The 18830-nt window shown below is 50.1% G+C and overlaps 6 protein-coding genes across 6 annotated transcripts; 3 read left to right on the top strand and 3 right to left on the bottom strand.

Moving 5' to 3' along the window:
• Window positions 1–5277: 5277 nt before the first annotated feature.
• BO97DRAFT_407581 (40S ribosomal protein uS14) lies at window positions 5278–6607 on the top strand. Its single transcript, XM_025695670.1, has 5 exons — window positions 5278–5427; window positions 5495–5518; window positions 5675–5717; window positions 5806–5862; window positions 6110–6607. The coding sequence occupies exons 1-5, from the start codon at window positions 5390–5392 to the stop codon at window positions 6116–6118; spliced, it is 171 nt and encodes a 56-aa protein (XP_025548803.1). The 5' UTR covers window positions 5278–5389; the 3' UTR covers window positions 6119–6607.
• An 884-nt stretch (window positions 6608–7491) lies between these two features.
• Window positions 7492–9326, bottom strand: BO97DRAFT_351429 (putative ubiquitin C-terminal hydrolase Ubp8; the record flags this gene model as incomplete). The annotated part of the gene is made up of 7 exons (XM_025691979.1): window positions 7492–7605; window positions 7671–7874; window positions 7935–8354; window positions 8407–8735; window positions 8794–8901; window positions 8950–9189; window positions 9257–9326. 7 exons carry the CDS (start codon window positions 9324–9326, stop codon window positions 7492–7494), a joined length of 1485 nt encoding a protein of 494 aa, XP_025548802.1.
• Window positions 9327–10090: 764 nt separating this feature from the next.
• BO97DRAFT_395977 (DASH complex subunit DAM1) lies at window positions 10091–11418 on the bottom strand. The gene is made up of 4 exons (XM_025694065.1): window positions 10935–11418; window positions 10812–10863; window positions 10710–10761; window positions 10091–10646 (listed from the first exon to the last, which is right to left on the bottom strand). Exons 1-4 carry the CDS (start codon window positions 11247–11249, stop codon window positions 10421–10423), a joined length of 645 nt encoding a protein of 214 aa, XP_025548801.1. The 5' UTR covers window positions 11250–11418; the 3' UTR covers window positions 10091–10420.
• Window positions 11419–11656: 238 nt separating this feature from the next.
• On the top strand, window positions 11657–14070 carry BO97DRAFT_395975 (CRAL-TRIO domain-containing protein). The gene is made up of 4 exons (XM_025694064.1): window positions 11657–13172; window positions 13223–13264; window positions 13312–13411; window positions 13476–14070. The coding sequence occupies exons 1-4, from the start codon at window positions 12018–12020 to the stop codon at window positions 13955–13957; spliced, it is 1779 nt and encodes a 592-aa protein (XP_025548800.1). The 5' UTR covers window positions 11657–12017; the 3' UTR covers window positions 13958–14070.
• Window positions 14071–14640: 570 nt separating this feature from the next.
• BO97DRAFT_445336 (HIT family protein) lies at window positions 14641–15871 on the bottom strand. The gene is made up of 6 exons (XM_025698540.1): window positions 15735–15871; window positions 15541–15623; window positions 15258–15326; window positions 14966–15058; window positions 14889–14903; window positions 14641–14829 (listed from the first exon to the last, which is right to left on the bottom strand). The coding sequence occupies exons 1-6, from the start codon at window positions 15769–15771 to the stop codon at window positions 14722–14724; spliced, it is 405 nt and encodes a 134-aa protein (XP_025548799.1). The 5' UTR covers window positions 15772–15871; the 3' UTR covers window positions 14641–14721.
• A 1288-nt stretch (window positions 15872–17159) lies between these two features.
• Window positions 17160–18734, top strand: BO97DRAFT_351412 (M20 family metallo-hydrolase; the record flags this gene model as incomplete). Its single annotated transcript, XM_025691978.1, has 3 exons — window positions 17160–17275; window positions 17425–17739; window positions 17792–18734. The coding sequence occupies 3 exons, from the start codon at window positions 17160–17162 to the stop codon at window positions 18732–18734; spliced, it is 1374 nt and encodes a 457-aa protein (XP_025548798.1).
• Between the last annotated feature and the right edge of the window lie 96 nt (window positions 18735–18830).

Below are 18830 nucleotides of genomic sequence, written 5' to 3'. Positions count from 1 at the left end.
GACCTTTCGCGAGCTCAGGTCTGTGTATTTCGAGTTTGAAGAGCTCTCTCGAATGCACTGCGAAGAAAATCAAACGGGAAAAGCATTAGGGATTTGCTTCGGTTCTCGGAAGGCCGGAGCAGCCGGAGGGAGGAGTAGAGCCAGTAGTCCAGTACTGGGCATTGAAGTCATGTCGGGCTGACGGTGCCGTGGAAGATGACCTCATTCCAAGGTACCGGGCTCTTAGCGCCGGGTCTAGAGCTGACTCTCTGCCTCAGGCTCAGGCTTTGCTCGGCCTTTAACCCATTCCGGTCGATTTCATTGTTGTCACGGGTTGTTCGCGATCGCTTAATCTGCTGCTGATAGGTAAGTGGTTTAAACGCTTCAATAGGATTATGTATCGTTATCCTACTGAGTAGATAACCCTTTCTTGAAGACAGACCTTGTTGATACAGTCGTCTTGGCAAGCAAGTATAGGGAAGATCTGCAACTTACCTAGTACTCGTCACAAACCTTCATTGTTCTCTGGGGACAGGATGAGGTAGCTTCAATGTTTCTGTCTTTATACTGTATACAAGCTTACTGTGGTTAGTAAGTGTGACCGTTTTGATCTGAGAGTGGGAGAGAAACATGAACATTATGTCCACGATTTGCTTGCATACTTGAGGGATGGTCTTCCCCGCATATAGATGTGTAAGCGGCACTACCGAGTTGAGCCGGAAGACCCCGGCTTCACCCAACGACATGGTGTGAATTGATCGTGATGGTTTCTAGTCATATAGATGGGAAGGGTGAGACAATCCAAAATCTAAGTCCGAGTGAGCCCATGTCCTCATAGACGACTCAGTCAGCGCTATGGAACAAGTTCCTATCGCGATGGCTAGTTAATTGAGCGGGGACAACGATGCGACTCGGACTGTTAGCAACTTAGCATGAATGATACGCACTAACACCATAGCTCGTACAAGCCGGCCTCGAATCAATTGGTCCTTAAGGTCAGAGCAGGCCGAGGTCATCCAACGCTCCCCTTGCACGATCCTGGGGCTGAGTGGAGTCATGGGAGCCAAAGATCGTATAGCAGGGCTTACCCATACCCATACTTCTTTCATAAGCGAAAAGTCACAGTCGGCTTTGATAGCTGACTTGCTAAAGTATGCGACTAATCATTTTCCGAGAGGTGTATGGGAAGAGCCTCTTGCTATGGTAATTTCTGATCTAATTGACAACTGATAACGTCCTATTTTCTCAGGTTTTGAAACCTTTAACTTTAAGAACAACGTCAAACGGGCCCTATGTGTGCCTCTCAGGTTGACGATTGTCTCAGATTGGCTAAGGTGAAGTATATCTGATTGTTTATAGGGTATGGCCCTTAATTGCCATTTGTAGACATGGCCTGATCGTCGACAATCTGGGTGCTGTACATGATGGTGTAGCGTGACATCCTCATGCAGCTTGTCACACTAAAAGATCGCGCCTTGGGGTGCTGGAGAGGGAGAGGTACTGTACATGCCGTGGACAATCACACAGCACAGGCATGTGCTGGCACGAAAAGCTGCGTAAAATGCCAGCGAAGATCTTGAAATACGCATGCGTACGAGCAAGTTGACTGTCTAAAGATCAGGAGCTTACTGCTGACTCTGAGCCTAAATCTGAGTCGCGGCAGGCCCCAATGGTACAAGTCAGGCTCTAGAACGTACACGACCTCGTGTACTTAAGGGATGTGGCTTTTTGTTGTACAGTACATAAACTGACTGATTGGCGATATCGTTAATAATGAGGTGCTTGTGCTGGACTCACCAGCCGTGGCTGCCTTGCGATACCGGCTCGACCACCAACAAGCGTCGATCTCTTTAGGTAGTGTCATCCTCCATTTTCCATCCTTCGGAAACAGACCCCACCCACCACCGTGCGGGCCCTCGCACGTTGGGTGCCCAGCCCTGTTCGCGCCCGTGTGCCGTCTAGCTGTCTGGTCTTTTAGACTAGACTGAATGGCCGATGCTGATTTTTACCCCTTCACATTCTCTCCGTTGCTGTCGTCTCACAACCCAACCGGCGATCTTGGCTTGGCGTCACTACTGGAGGAAGCACCTGCATCCGCGCTCTTCCGTACGAACGCCGTCTTGCGAGTAGACCAGATATACTCTAGAAGAGCTGACCTGACCGCCTTGTGATCTACGGAGCATTTCCAGACAGCGCTGCTATCGATACATAATGAGCTCATTGCAATTTTCCAAGGTGAATAGGGCTGTGGGAAGCAGCATAGTGGAGCGAACTTGAACAGCACTTCAAGGTCCAGCTGGCCAAGCAACTTACAATTTACCTTAAAACAACACGCAGGGCTGGCAAAACGTGAAAATGATGTTATCCAAAGGTCGGGCGAACCAAGCTGCCAAAAACCAGACTAACCAAGCTGTGGGAATTCGACACGGACCAGTCCCTCAAGCGCAGCACACTACCAAATGACACGCACCGGTGTCTCTTGGAGACACGCCCAACGCTCCGCAAGACAGCACTCGCATGACCATATGGAATCTCCTTGTCTTCTTGTTTCTTTAGACTTCTCATTGTTCCGGACCTTTTCCCACTGAATGCCGAGTGGCCGAGATTCCTTTTGCGCTTACAGAGCTGCATCGTATGACTCATTGGAGAGCGCCTGAAATCGGTTATCATATGCGGTGTTGGAAAGATGCCTTGACGTCATCGGACCGCGGCCATAGCAGCATCATATGAGCTGATTCCTCGCACACTGACTTGCTTGTCTGCTTATTTGACCTGTTTACTGCTATCTGTATACTTGACCGCTGTGTTCTCGAGCTCGAGAGCCCTCCCCGCAAAATGCCGGGCATCAGAGCAGCAAATCATTACCATCTTGGACATCCGTGCCGCCAGCCTCATGAGGACCCGCCCGCCACACCCATTCCTGATAAGATCTCCTCCCATTTTAGTGCACTGCACAAAACTGTGTGCACTGTGCACAGATCTCATGCTAAAGTCCACATCGAGGACAGCTGTCAGCCGAGAAAGTCCTTTTGGATAATGGTGTCAGCACAGATGAGCCCGGGTCTTATGCATGCTCATGATTGCCCATCACGGCTCACCACTGTCAACTACCTACACTAGTAGTGTGCTGTGCAGAGTCCTGTACAGTAGGTGCACCATAGGTCCCTAGTCCAGGAGTCAGTCAATTGCAAGTGGGACCAACCTTCCGATGCACCGTCCAATCACTACAGCTATAGATCCTTTTGGGGGCTCTCTCGCGACGGGATCTTTTCCTTCATGTGGCATGGGACGTATTAATAATGCGACTCGACTTTGATTGGGAAGAACAAACAAGAAATCCCTGAATTTTGATATTATGGAGTAAGCAAAATACAAAACGGAGCCATTCCGAACGCATGCCGTTGGAGAGCCAACATGGATGTTCTGGCGGAAGGAAAATTTTCTTTGCTTGATGGGGCTGACCCAAGCCTTGTTGGCTCATTCCCACCGTATACGGCAACATAGATGATCTGAACTTCTAAAGTCGTTGCACTTCAATCCCAGCGCTTCACAAAGAAGCGCAGGCAGGCACAACTTGGTCAAAACACACTGATCCCCTACCACTATATATGCTGGATGTACAGAGTGAAAACAAAGCATAGTAGGGCTTTGCTGCTCTCGTCCGACTTACCTTGATCAAGAAAGCCTTGGAATCTACCCGCACTTCCCGAAGCTTCACCCAAAAAGGGTAGAACGCAACGAGGGGAGTGGGAAGTGGGAACACAAAACAGAGGCCGGCAATTCGGCACCGATCCATTGAAATCACGACTCGAAAGGTTGGACCAAATACTTAGACATGAAAAAAGGCCGGGGCTAGGCGGGCAAATCTCCGAAGCCGTTCTACCGCTGTAGACAAACCCCCGATGACCCCAATCAGATCCCGTGGGCAGAATGGCAACAGGTATGCACCCTGGGATGACGGGAAGCGCGGCTGCAGAATGCTAGAAAGGCTCGAATATCGGACATGGGCCAGCGCCATTTGTCACTTGCGATTAACGGCACTTGACCACGCAGAAACTGACACTCGCTTCCAAGGAGGACCATAAGCTAAGCGGGTAATCCCGTCCGCGAGTGGTACTAAGCGAAGCGAGGAATTCTCAACATGTCGGGTTTATCTCGCATTGTGGATGTTTACAGGTTTTCTCATCTCTGGTCATACCAGACTACCTGAGTTCCTGGAAGCGGATTTATGGGATTAACCCGGATGATGGACATGGCAGCTGAACGCTTTGTCGGTCATGGGGGTTAAGGACCAAACTATGGAGGATCACTTAGCCTGATGATCCTTTCTCCTCCCAGTATCCTGCAACATGCCATGTACGGTCTTTGCTCAATCATCTCTCTATTTTGTTTGTAGGTTAACAGTCAGATGACCATCCACTAGTCGCACCTAGATTCCTTGAAGGATGGAAACAAACGCGAGGTACAGTACTGCATATCCAGAAATTGTGAAGATTCTCCCTGTGCATGACCTAGCGGGCGGGCAATCAATAACCTTTCTTTGAATGGCACGGGACTACAGAAGAGGCTTAGAAATCCAGAGTCTGAACCACAAAAACACTAATTACTACCTTACCCACTAGCTCGGGGGCTATTTAGTGTTCAGATTAGTGTCCTAACAAACAATCTTCAACCATTGGGGGTTGAGTTGGATACAACTCGCAAATGCGGGCTGAGCTTCGAACTCAACAAAAGAATGCTACGAGCTGGTGTTAGCAATAGCAAGTTGGTGCTGTGAATTGGTGCAACTGAGGAAATACTCCTTATCCATCGGATGCGCGCGTTCCTATTACACCTCCTGCCTAGGGCATTGCGATTGACGTAGCGAGCACTGTCAATATTGCCCCTCTCCCCCAGACTTTCTATTTCATGAGCATCTTTATACCAGCTCGTTGGGTCACCCCTTCTCGTCAACGTCAAGTCAGCAAAAGCTCGAGGAATTGAGATCAAGAGATATAGAAACAGAGAAGAATGCCTCTTCAATTTGGTAGTTCCTGAACTATTATCAGCACATCACCTTCGCATGAAATCGACAAATTCAATTCCCACCACTATACTACGAGAAAGAAAGCCAGTGATAAGATGGATGATGATAAGCGGTGTCCTTCACCGCCCGTCCCCATGCGCCGTCGACCTGGAGAAACTTGAACCCAGACGATGGTCATGTGACTATACGCATCCCGAAGCGGCTTAGCGGCCCGCAAGCGAGATGGTCCGAGCCCGCCGCCCGGGCAAGCGCAGGAAAGCACACAACGGAATTTCAACCCTAGCCTTTTTGTCTGAATCCCCTCAACGCCCAGCCGACGACAAATCCGCCTGCCAAACACCCGACCTCATCCCCCAGGTTTTCTCTCGCCTCAGAAAATTCAAGATGACTCACGAGTCTGTTTGGTACAGCCGTCCCCGCCAGTAAGTGCTCCCCTCGGAATAAAAGAACGGTATATGGGATGAGACTAACGGAGGATTCGTTGTATAGGTTCGGCAAGGGCTCCCGTGGATGGTGTGTTCAACCCCCCCTGAATAAAAAAAGCAAGAAGGAAACAGAACGATCGAATGAGGAGGAAATACTGCGCGAAAAATAATACGACAATTGGGAAAGAAAAGGGTCAATCAATAATTGAACGGAATGACTGATTTATGCTCGATTAAATTACAGCCGTGTCTGCTCCCACCGCGCCGGTCTCATCCGCAAGTACGGGGTATGGATCATCCGATAATCTTTGTTTGCAGTTGGCGATTCGTGCGATGGCTTGGAATTGGTGAACTGATTGGGGATTTTTGCTACAGATGAACATCTGCCGTCAGTGCTTCCGTGAGAAGGCTTCGGACATCGGATTCTTCAAGGTTGGTTTTCACCTCCACCTATGCACCTTACTCTATCACACCACATGCGCCCGGGACTGGAGGATACGAATGAATGCAACCACGATGAGAGACTCGACGATATCAATAAAGGAGAAACAAGGAAAAAGAACGATCAATGCGAAAGACGATTATTCGAAAGGGCAACAACAGCATGCACATTCATACACATACACACACCAACCCAACCGAACACTCGAAACTAACATATACTTTTCACCCCTTCCAGTTCCGTTAAATTCCTTCCTTCTTCCGAATTCAATTTTCCTATGTTCACGACGGATCTCTTTCACGTGCTCGGGCGCTCGGTACCAAAATGAAGTGATGAATTGGGGAGAGAGAGGAAACTTAGTGTTGTCTCTTTTCGAACAATCCCCCAGAGAATCGCCGCGAATCCTCGAACTTCTCAAAAACCCCATTCCGCTCGGACAATCTTCTTTCATCTTGCTTCTGAAAACAAAGCAACCTTTGTGGAATGGTGGGACAAAACGGTACTCGGGGAGGATTTTGAATTTCTTAGAGAGCGGAGAAATGAGAGAAAAACATGAAATGAAATTTTAAAAAATCGAGGGATGCTTCAATATCTTTTGCCGGTTTTCTTATACTTGCTGTTGGTTTCGTCCTTGAAAAAAAGGGGTCAGTTGTCTCTTTCCATTACACTTTTCTTTCCCATTCATTTCCTCTGGTTCCGTGTGATAGAGGATCGAATTTACGGGGCTGTTTCGGGTTTATACTCAGCACTGGACCCTAGAAGAGGAGGCATCCACTGCCAGGTGTTCTGGTCTTTTCCCTGAATCCGGGACAGACCCGGCAGCGCGAGTCAACAACATGCGGTGGGTGGAAAGCACGGAGCGGCCTCCGTCTTCATCGTAGATTCCTTGTTGCTCGGAGCTGGACATGCGGGATTGTCCTGCTTGTCTGTTTTACGTGGTGCCTCTCCGACATTCTTCTTGCCTTGCCACTCCAATGCGAGTACCCTGTCCTCTCCCTCGTAGTACTCGGAAGACACGTATACTGCCGAAATACTCGTCCCATTTCCCATGTCCAGTACACCTATATCTGTATAATCTGAACATCCATATATCGATTGCGCTTCCCGGATAACAGTACCACTCAAATCAAACATTCTGTACATATAGCTGGGTGGAGTACACCTTCCTTCCCCTCCGATCTGGAATCCATGCTATTTTCGTCCTGGAGGAAACTACGGGCTACCGACCTACGTCCTTATCTATGAACAGTAAAGGATTGGCAAGTGTTGATATGAGTATGCGATGCTGATTCAATTCTCTTCATCCACCTTCTTACCCACACCTCCTTACTATGTATGCGAAGCCAACGGATGATAGACAATTGGAACGGAACAAAGAGCCCTAACAATGATAACGATGAACATCAACGATCGAACTCCGTGCCTTTGGTACTCCGGTGATCTCCTGCTGCTTCTGCTACAGGGATTTCTTAGGAAATGGACGCGATGAATGATAAACGGGACGACAAATCAAGGCTGGATTAACAGAGTCGTGTATGGTGATGATATGTACGGAGGAGATGACGGTGTACGGGAGAGTTGTAGGTAACGATTTAGAGGAAGCCTGGCTCAAGGCGCTATTACTGCGGGGCAGAAGCTAATGAGCGGAGGTTGTAAAATAGGAGGTAGGCGTCTGCGTTGAGGACATCGGCTTCGGTGACTGGCGTTACTTGGTCGTCGTTGAAAAGCATCCACTGTTTTGTAGGGTTAGTATCTGTGTGTTTTCGGGTGGAGGATCGTTGGAAAGGGAAAATCTCACCTCGTCGCCTTGGCGGCAGTAGACGTAGTAGTGGCCTGAGTCCAGCTTGCCCTTGTGCACGACGGCAGATGAGAGATCGTACATGAAGCGTGCTTTGTCGACCTTTGAGTATGGGTTCGTTGTGTAGGGGAGCATGTTGATCGATAGAGGGAATTCGATTCGGCCTTCGAGTTTTTCGGAAACAGAGGAGCTGTGTTCGAAGCGCTGGGGTTGGAGGTTTAGTCTAGGCTGGCAAGGTTTGTGAAGAGGCTTGTAGAAGCGTACCTTGAGCTGCATGCATAGGATGGCCGGCAATTTCTTAATGCGCAATTGTTTGGTTGCCTTCTGGGAGCTCCCGTTGCACTGGCTGCAGTTGTACACTCCCGCCATGAGCTTCTCGGGGGAGGTGAAACTCTCGAGGCACCCATTCAGCGTTGGTGTGGACGAACCGACTCCGCCGCCCATGGCGCGTTTCTTCACTTGGACGTCGAGACTGAGATCCACCATCGGATCCTCCGTTTTGGTGACATTCCCACACCTGTCGCATGTCACACTACTACGCAGCTTGCCATAGAATGTCTTGTGGAAGAAACAAGGACAACCCTTCTGGTGGTTCTCGTGATGACCCTCGGTGCTTGCATGTAGTTTATCCACGAGGAATTGATAGTACTCATGAGCATCCTGTTGCTGATAACCGGACAGTGTCTGCAGTGCATGTCAGCGGCGTTAGTTTGTCACAATATCGTGGAACACGTACGGAACTTGAGCGCCAGGTTGCCAAGAGCAGACTCAAAGCAGTAAACCCTTCGGCCTTGTCGCTGCTGTTGAAGTCGGCAAACGCTTCAGCAACTGCGCAACCTATGCAGTCGGGAACAGTACAGTCGTGGGGCTGATGTCCGTTGCCGAGGAAATATGTGCTGAGGATTGGATCATGAAGGAGAGTCTGAAGGATGACGTTAAGATAGCAAGTTTGGCCCAGGTTGAACAAACCCCTGACGCCCTGTTTTGCACAGGGACGTTTGGTAGCATTGCTCCGAACGTATAACTCATCCGCTGAACTGTCGCTGAACCGACGTTTCTTGGCGACTATGCGCAATCTTAGTGCCTGTGTCTTGAGTCTGCCTGGTGCGAAGTACATGCTTACCTTGTAAGGCACTTTCTGCTGCAGAACATCGGAGCCGTTCCAGGCCATGGTCGAAGACAAAGTCGCCGCACCCCTGACAGAACAGGTTACGAGCGCGAGAATCCATGACTAGTAGGGGGTTAGTAAGTGATCATGAAGTCGACAAGAATAATTTACAGAAGGAATGGCCCGTCTTATCAGTGTGGGCTCCACGGTCGCCCATCAGGAAGCTCTCCGAACACGTCAAGCAGGTATACTTAGGTTTCAAGAACCCGGTTGTCTTCAAACGGGCGTTCTGCTTGATAAGTCCGTCCATAGGTTTCGGAAAGACCGCCAAGGAGTTATGCGCCTTAATAAAAGAGCTCTTGAACTGGTCTGCGGTGTTGGCATCTTGTCCTAGCTGAGTGGCCAGATGCTCTTTCGTAACAATGTCAGTGATTAATACCATATCGCAGACAATGATTAGGCTCAAGGATGTACATACCGCAGCCGAATTCGGCCTCTGAGAGCAACGAGACAGAGACAACACTGGCCGCTGCCGCCACTGCCGCCATGGTGGATCTAAAGAACGATACGTTTCGTTTTGAAAGGGAGCGCGAGAAGCTCAAGCTGGCACAGCCAAGGTAGAGACTCTCAGTATTTTAGGGAAGAGGGAGCGTTGATGTTCAGCAGGTCAACTGCAGATTAGACAGAATCCATGCATTGCAGCACTTAAAAAGATCTAGGTGTCATCCACCATCAGTTTTGTCTGTGAATCAGGGCAAAGACATAACACATGACAATACCTAGTGGGGTCCAATGACAGTGACAGCGGGGGATACTGAATAGATCAGCTCCTCAATAGCAGTAGCAGCACAAGCAGCAGCCCGTGAGTGACACACTGGAAGCGACTCCGCCAGCCACCGGGGAGTTCCGCTGTCGGGGATCGGAAGCGGGTTTATTCTGGAGCACCTCGTCGGGCTGGCTTCCTTAGGCAGACCTCCAAACTAGAGAGCAAAGAGCATGAGAAAGCAAGACTATCATATAACAATAACCAATAATCCCAGAGACAATTACAGATTGTCCTGGATCTCGTGGATGAGGAGGCGCAGGAAGCTGGTCAGATCTTTTTTTTCGCAAGGGTCGACCGCGGCTGCTCCGGCGGCGATAAGACCCCCGGGATTGCACTTGATCCGAGATCGCCTCCTCTTTCTTTCTCTTACACCTAAGCGCATTAATGCGCCTTCCACATTACACTCTCCTGCGTCGTCTACGTATTTGTCCTGTGCAATATATCGGTGTGGTGCATCGTCTCCAATGCGATTTGTGCATTCTAAGAGCTATCCCAAGACTAGTATATCCACATATGACCCCTAGCAACCAGTCTAAGGTCCAGGCGGAGTTGGCTGTCAGATGCGCTCGCTCTTCATCCGGCATTGCTCAACATGCTAAAATTGATGCGATCTGCTCCGCAGGCCCTGCGCTATCATTCCTTTCATGTAAGTTGACTGGTGAGTCTATCGCGTTCATGACCACGCGGACCCTTCAGAAGCGCAAACGGTTGCGAAAGTCTTTCGTGGACCAGCATTTCAGAGCGCAGGCCCTATATACCCAGATTCCTACAGCGTATACTTCGCCATATCTTACCCACAGACTCTATCCCTTGCGCTCACCGAATACCTCTTCCGCGGGGCAATGCGCTGGGCCGGGACCCTCGGCTAGAGCCTCGCGTTGTATACCGTCCAGTTGTTGAACCACGCGTTCCTCTAGTTGCCCCTCTGGTGGTCCCTCTTGTAGATCCTCTCGTAGATCCGCGCGGAGGAGCCGGAATTCTCGGGGTAGGCTTGGTGGAGACGATGCTGGGTGGGTTTTCGACAAACGAGGTATCCGTAGTCCTAACGTGTAAAGTGTTTAGTATAGGTGTGGCACTCAAAGGCAAGATACTTAAAGCAACTCACATGAAGGTCATTTCTGCCTCGTTAACCGCTTGCACGGCTTCCGCTTCAGCTGCTAGAGGATGTCAGCGTCTCATATGCCAGGGTGGAGCCACGAAGATGTACCACTTTGCGATTCTGCTTGTTTTGCCCTCCGGAATGATTCAGAAATCGGTGCCTGAGATTCGGTGAGTGTTTTGCCCACCGTGAGATACGAGTCCGAGAATCGGAGTCAAGGTGCTCCCATACCTCCGGAAAATCCACGCAGAAGGCATTCATGTTCATTCCGTACAGGAAACTGGCGAAGCTCTCGCTGAATCGCGTCAAGCTCTCATGCATCAACTGGAGATGCATGAAGTTGGCTTCTAAGTCCGCCATCGAGTCTGCGAGTTCCGCGAATTGTGGTTCCAGCGCATTGATGGCGGGTTGGGTATAGCCTGTATTACCAATACTGCTTCCATATCCATGAGCTTCGCGGAAAGATGAGCGTGAGCTGGGTCGCAAAGGAGTCGTGGGTCGAGAAGAGGGCCGAGGGCGCGATGATGAGCGAGCATAAGCATCCATGGCGATCTCGGTCGGGTGTATCTGAAACCGAGGGTCGTAGAAGAGATCGGATTCTAGCGACACTGCGCACAATTGAGGCGAGATATTGGGGACTGAAATATTGAGCTGTCTCGGAAGTATATTCCTCAGAGTTATGTATGAAGATGTATGAAGATGTATGAAGATCAAGTTGTAAGTTTGTTGACGATTGTTGCCCGGCGGGCAGCTGTTGTTGATCTCCGCTTTGGGAAGGTGCGGCGGTCATTGGACCGGAGAACCCCTCTTGATTGATGCCATATCTTCCAGGCATTCAATCCGATCTCTGCCTGGACCAGGTTAGCGTTCACTAATTAATGGGCCCGACTATAATTAGGATTCCGGAGGATCCCTGGCTAGGAGAGGACGAAGACTGAAGAGCAAGCCTGGATAATTCGACCACAACTCTCTTATTTCGCGCTACTACGCTGACCCCTTTGCACCCCCTCCTCCCCCCACTCTTAGTGCTCTGTGGTTCAAGACATCCCGATCGCAGTTCGGACCCTGACTGTCCCAAGCGTGACTAAAGCAGCCACTCCTCCTTCCTTTCGCCTCTTGCGCTCTTGCCTTCCTCTTTTCCCCGCATTCCCGCTCGAAATTGAGGGTCTGATCATCCTCTCACGTTTCATCTCGAGCGTTCGGCGCACCAGGTCGGAAATCTAGAGGAAGAAAGTCCAGAGATCGCCAACCCAGATCCGATCTCTTACCCAGACTCGTTCTCCTCTGTTGTCAGGAGTCGCCAAAGAGAAGCACATGCATGCTTGTTCTTCCTTGCGCCGCCGTCTGCTTCGTTCCTCGGCCAATCTAACCCCATCTGTGCCCGCAAGACTTCATAATCTAGGTCGTGCACAGATCCCCCAGTCATTGTATCGGAATCAAAGGCCTATAACTTGGTCTCACTCACCGAGGGCTTACTCCACTTCTCCTCCATCGCATCAGTACGAACCGAGGAAGGCTTCAACCTTCTGGACGATCACATTCACCTTACTCCTGGTTGGTGCAGGAACCTGGCTAAAGGATAAATACTGGACAGTCAACGACGAACCTCTACCTTCTCCCGATTTCTCGGAACATCATCAAGAAACAGAGTCACCTTTTCACGGTATAATCGACACGTTGAAGACCATGCCTATCGAAGCTCAGCCCGGAACCGTGGGGAACCTCACCCCTGATCAGGAAGCGAAGCTCCAGGAATTCTGGGTTTTGCTGCTCAAAGTCTGTGGCGTTGAAGGCCTCGAGCAGTTACAGCAACAGCAAACTAGCGAGGCGCCCTCTCCCAGCCCAGCTCAGGAGAAGAAGAAGCCTGCTAAGCGGCGATTTGGCCTCTTCGGTAGAGGCGGCGACGATGCTGAAGACGATTCCGCGAGTTCCCAGTCGGCAAGCGATATCTCGTCCAGTTTGGCTTCCATCAGCATCGCCGATGGCGACGACAAGTACGGACAATCGAAGGAGTTTCAGCAGGCACTGGTTGACATGAAGCCGGAAGAGATCCGAGCAAGCCTTTGGAACATGATCAAGCATGATAACCCCGACTCGTTGCTACTGCGTTTCCTGCGAGCTCGGAAGTGGGACGTCAAGAAGGCACTGATCATGCTGATCTCTACGCTCCGGTGGAGACTCCAGGAGGTTAAGCTGGACGAAGACATCATGAGGAATGGCGAGCATGGCGCATTGAAGCAGAGTCAGAGCTCTGATCCCGACGAGAAGAAGGCAGGCGAGGACTTCCTGCTGCAGTTCCGCATGGGCAAGAGCTTCCTGCATGGCGTTGACAAATCCGGCCGGCCGATTTGTGTTGTCAGAGTGCGCTTGCACAAAGCAGCGGATCAAGGAGTGGAAGCTCTGGATCGGTTCACTGTCTACACCATTGAGACAGCTCGCATGATGCTTGCGCCTCCTGTCGAAACAGCTGTGAGTAGCTGCATCGGTCTTTATGGTAGAAGCCACTAACTCCAAACTAGTGCGTCGTTTTCGATATGACCGACTTCTCGCTGGCTAATATGGTATGTTCTATCCAGCCCTTCATCATATCTCTTCTAATTTGCCGCAGGACTATCACCCAGTCAAATACATGATTAAGTGCTTCGAAGCAAACTATCCTGAGTGCTTGGGAGTGGTCCTCATTCACAAGGCTCCTTGGATCTTCTCAGGTTTGTCTCTTTCTCTGTCAAGGCTTACAATGTTCGATCTACTCACAAATGTATTTTTTGCTAGGAATCTGGAACATCATCAAGGGCTGGCTCGACCCCGTGGTCGCCTCGAAGATCCAGTTCACCAAGAACGTCCAAGACTTGGAGAAGTTTATTCCTAGGAACCAAATCTGGAAAGAGCTTGAGGGTGACGAGAACTGGGCCTACAAGTATGTTGAGGCTGAGCCCGATGAGAATAAGAACCAGGAAGACGCCGCCAAGCGGGACGCCATGATCGCTGAACGACAGCAAATCGCCAAGGAACTGCAGGAGTCCACCATTGCCTGGATTGCAGCCAGCCAGAAGAAAGATGGCTCAGCTATCAAGGCTGCGACTGAGAAGAGGAACGGTCTTATCGAGCGGTTGAGAGCCCAGTACTGGGAGCTCGACTCGTATGTGCGGGCTACATCCTTGTACGATAGACTGAATGTCATCCAGGGAGGCGGCAAGATTGACTTCTACTCGACTGAGAGCAAGACGAAGGGAAACGCGCTGTACGAGGGCTAAAGCCTCGATTGAGCGGAATAGCCTCCATTAACAAGGCCTTTGTATAAATACATTATTGTTAGATGTTACTTTCTTGTGATGTGATAGATGATTCTGCGGGTCCTAATGATGCCTTTGTCATGGTATAACGACCTGAAAGGAACATGTCTATATGTACAATTGAATTGGATTATTTTTCTGTCTTTCGAGACCCTCTTTTCTTGATACATGATAAGGGCGGTAGATGCAGCTTTTAGAACGCAAGTTAAAGCGTGGTACTACATACATCTGGTAGTAGTATTTTAGCATTTTACCCTATCCGGAAAGCCTCTCAATATCAGAGTCCCAAAATTGAGCTCTGGTCGATCATCGTTCAATACACCCGCACCGCCAAAGTACCAGTTGCTCTAAAACCATCCTTGGGTCTGGTTGATTGACAGCTGCACCTGGTGACGCTTGCTGTGCTTGTCTTGTTTCAGATGTTTGAGATGTTCAGCTGGGGCTTGTGAGATCTTGTATGCTATTTCCTTAAGAGGTATGTGCGCAGGAAAGCTGAGCTAAATCTGAAACCACCAAGTCGGGCAGTGAACGATGAACTCTAACGTTTGGCGATATCCAGACCATTCTGTTGGGGGTATAAGAAGTGACTCGTCCCCCACTATCGGTTTTGAGGAAGATTTACAAGCAAGCTGGCTCGTCGGGATGGGTGTGCAGTTACTAACGAGAGTCTCGCGGACTCCGGAAGACAACTATCATATAATAAGGGCTACTCGAAGCTAATCCACTTAGATCCTAGCCTTGAGCTCCTCGAAGAAAGCCTTGAGCTCGTCCATATTCGCGTCCTTAGCGGGCCATTGGATGCCGAGACCCTCTTTCTCATTGGGCTTGGGGATCTACGAGATATAGTGATTAGTATTGGGTTAGTCGGCGTAGACGAGCACAAGAAGCTTACCATGTGGAAGTGAACCTAAATACGCAGAAGAGTTAGCTTTATAATGTCCTTTCGAAGAATGCGGGCGGGGCTCATACATGGTCAACGACCTGGTGCGCTATACGGCCATTGTTCTGCAGGATGTTGAAGTCGGTGGCGCCCACGGCCTGGGCGATTTTCTTCGCGACAGGCTAGTTATTCGCATAGATTAGAGGCTCAACATCAACAAGGTTGTACGGGGACCTGCGGGCGCTGCCAGGGCTGTGGTACGGGTGGGGGAGGGGGGCTGCTGTGCGTCTCCAAGGTCCCCGTGGATCGTAGCCTTTTTAAGAGCTAGATCTTGCTTCGCACCACAGGTAGGCTTGCATCTTAGATTTCGATCTGACTTACCAGAAGTTCCTGGAGGTGGTCGTCCGGGATGTCGGTGAGCTTGGCTCCGTGGTACTTAGGGATGACGAGCTGTTGCATCGGTACCACAGATTAGCGTGCGGATACTCTTGTTTCACGGACAGATGTGGTTGAGTGAGTAGACTCGGGACATCATACTGGCAGGAACAAGCCAGATGGCTTGTTCCTGCCTTGTGTTGTTGGGTTGGTGATGGTGATAGTGTCGTGCGGGGTTGAGGCTATTGCCAGGGTGTCGTTGAACTTGTTAAACGAGAATAGCACTCACCGCGTGGCCTTTGCTAAGGGGCTGAATGTCAAGGAAAGCGAAGACCTTGTCGCTCTCAAAGAGCTTGAAGGAAGGGATATCACCTATTTGTTTATACCTTCGGTTAGCTAGCTGTTATGAACTGCAGGTCGTATAGGAGGGATAGTTATATTGAGATCTGATTTGTCGGAACGAGAGGCAGAGAAAATGTTTACCCTTGATAATCTTGCAGAAGATGCAGGCGGCGGACATTTTGCTGTATGCACGCGAAGCGATTATGCGTGAGAGAGGGTGGAAGTGCTGGCAAAGTCGTGATGACCGAATGCGGGGTTGAGGTAAGTCAGTCTAAGGCGGAACGCGACGGGGTCGGAAACGAGGAATTGGAGAGACAAAAAGAAAGTGGTGGGGGAAGAAGAGCGCGGTCTGCGGATCGAACGCTGGTAGGGGATGACAAAAGGTACTATAACAAGCACAATAAGTGCTAACCTCCGAGGAGTGGGACAAACTAGCTCAGAACCCATTTCTTGCCTTTTACCAGAGATGGCCGTGGTTTGCCCATAAGACTCCTCTTCTCAATCTTTGGACTCTTCATTCGACACAGCTGTCGATTTTATTGTTTTTCTTTTTCGTCACCATCTATCTTGCTTGTCAGGTTTATGTAGGATTCTGATTTTTTTCGATTTTTATACCATCAAGAAACTGGTTTTCTGGCATCTGTGGTGCGTGTCAATTGGCTTCGAGGTCGGTGGTCGTATTGTCACCTCCCTCCTATCCACTGCAGTATGAACACCTACCCACCTGCCGTATCCGATGCACCCCCAACATACAAACAGAAGACTCTCGCTAAAGACACAGCAGTCATTGGCAGTATTGTGTATTCAGAGTAGTCAGGACTGCTGACCTAACTTGTCAACCTTCAACTTATAGATTTTGGCCTGTTATTTCATTGACACCATGCATATACTAGCTTATCATTGAGACCGGCCATTCTAAACGATTCGAGATGATGTCTTCAAACTACTTCCAGTGACCCATCTAGACTCACAGGCTCGGTGGACCAACTATGATGGTTTCAGGTGGTTTTGACCTGTTGCAGACTCCAGTCGGCAGCAACTGCCTTAGCGGGTTTAAACTCTTTTGACAGGACTGGGTCCTTTACGTGAACTCCAACAGCCGCCCGAAAGGACATTTCTATACGAAACCCATTGCGGGGGTTACCCCTATCGTTGGACGCCCTTGCTAACGTTACATAGGGCAATTGCCGACAGGCATTAGCATGTCTTTCGCCAATTGAGTCAATTGAATGAAGATCATCGGAGTGATTCGCTTCGACGCCATGGAAACTGCAGGCATATGATTCGGCAGGAAGGCCGAATCGCCAACCCCGCAGTATGGCAGCTCGCTATCTTATCGGTTGTTCCTCTTATCAGAATGCTGTCTCCAACACCAAGGGACACCCAGCGCCGAGTACATAAATACCTTGATCTCCGCTTGGGACGAATAATATGATTTGTCTTCGGATTTATACATCGACGCCTGCTAGGGTCACCAGATTTGCAGCCCAACAGCCCGCCATACTCTCGTCGAGAATCCACTCAACGAATCAACGTCGACATTTCTCCGTATCTTGGACGCCAGCCATGTTGTCTACCGAGTTGACCGAGGCTCAGGTCTCGGCTCTTAGGGCCAACAAAGAGCGTCTTGCACAGGATCTTCATCACAGTTGTCAATGGGGTTCTGGGATTCGATGGGGCAGGTAAGTACTTAACCTGCTTGGCGATGTACATACACGGTGTCTGCAATCATGCATGGTGACGATGGAAACATCACCGTTCAATGTCACAAAGCAACAATTCTTGCTCGGTCTGCTATTCAGAGATAAGGTGAGCTAATCCCTTGGAACAGTGGTCCCACGAATACGGGAATGCAGCGCCTCGCCTTGTCCCAGGAGGATAAGCAAGTGCGGGATTGGTTCATTGAAACGACAAAAGCCCTCAAATGTCAAGTCACCATAGACGAGATGGGCAACATCTTTGCAGTTCGCCCTGGACGAAGGACGGATGTACCCCCTGTATTCATTGGTAGCCATCTGGACACACAGCCGACGGGCGGACGATACGACGGAATTCTGGGCGTTCTCTCCGGTATCGAAGCATTGAAGAGCATGGATGACATGGGTCTCGAGACAGAAGGTGGCGTGGGTGTGGTAAACTGGACGAAGTATGACATCCTATATTCCTCCCATCAAATGCTCCTGCTGAAGTCTCTTTAGCGAAGAAGGCGCGCGGTTCCCTATCAGCATGATCTCCTCTGGAGTATGGGCCGAATGCATTCCCCTCGCGCAAGCCCACAGGCTTAAGGAAGTTCCAACAGTCGCATCGCTCCCTACCGCGTCTTCGGCTCCCGAGTCCTTGAAATCGGCACTTGAGAAGATCAATTATCTTGGGAGTGTGCCATGTTCGTACAAGCATACTCCTATGGCTGCTCACTTCGAGTTGCATATCGAACAAGGACCTCACCTTGAGACGGCAGGCCAGCACGTCGGTGTAGTCACTGCCGTGCAAGCATACCGCTGGTTCCGTCTCACCGTTGTTGGGCGGGATACCCATACGGGTACTACTGCTTTCGAGCACCGCGCAGATGCCTTGTATGCTTTCGCTCAGATGATGGTGCGTGCACGCGAGGTCGCCTCTTCTCATGGATGTCTGGCCAGCGTAGGTATCGTGGAGGCAAAGCCGGGCAGCGTTAACACCGTTCCTGGTGTGGTCAGTTTTAGTCTCGACATCCGTGGCCCCGAGGATGAACTGGTCAATGTTGTGGAGAAGCAGTTGAGAAAGGACTTCGACGACATCGCAGCGGAAGAAGGCAAAATCATCGGAAAGCCTTGTCGCGTGGAATGGACTCTGGACTTTGACTCGCCAGTGGTGAAGTTCCACCCGGACTGCATCGACTGCGTCCAACAATCTGCAGAGGCCGTTGTTGCGGATTTCAACTCAACAGAGCCCAAGTCTCTCACAAGGACTATCATGAGCGGTGCAGGACACGACAGCGTCTTCACCTCTCAGAGAATCCCGACAAGTATGATTTTCGTGCCATGCAAAGATGGGTTAAGCCATCATCCGGAAGAGTTCTGCTCTGCAGAGGATTGTGCAACCGGCGCATCAGTTATTTTGCAGGCCGTTATCCGCTACGATCGTAAGAGATTCTCTAGTTAGGGTTCCGGTAACGCGATTATGTGGTATAGTGTCATCCAGTCGGGATTGGTCCCTTGTGTAAACAGCTAGGAGCGATTATACTACGAGTTCAAGATA

This window comes from Aspergillus homomorphus (genome assembly GCF_003184865.1).
Source record: "Aspergillus homomorphus CBS 101889 unplaced genomic scaffold BO97scaffold_36, whole genome shotgun sequence".
Lineage (NCBI taxonomy): Eukaryota > Fungi > Ascomycota > Eurotiomycetes > Eurotiales > Aspergillaceae > Aspergillus > Aspergillus homomorphus.
This window is presented reverse-complemented; position numbering and strand designations above follow the sequence as displayed.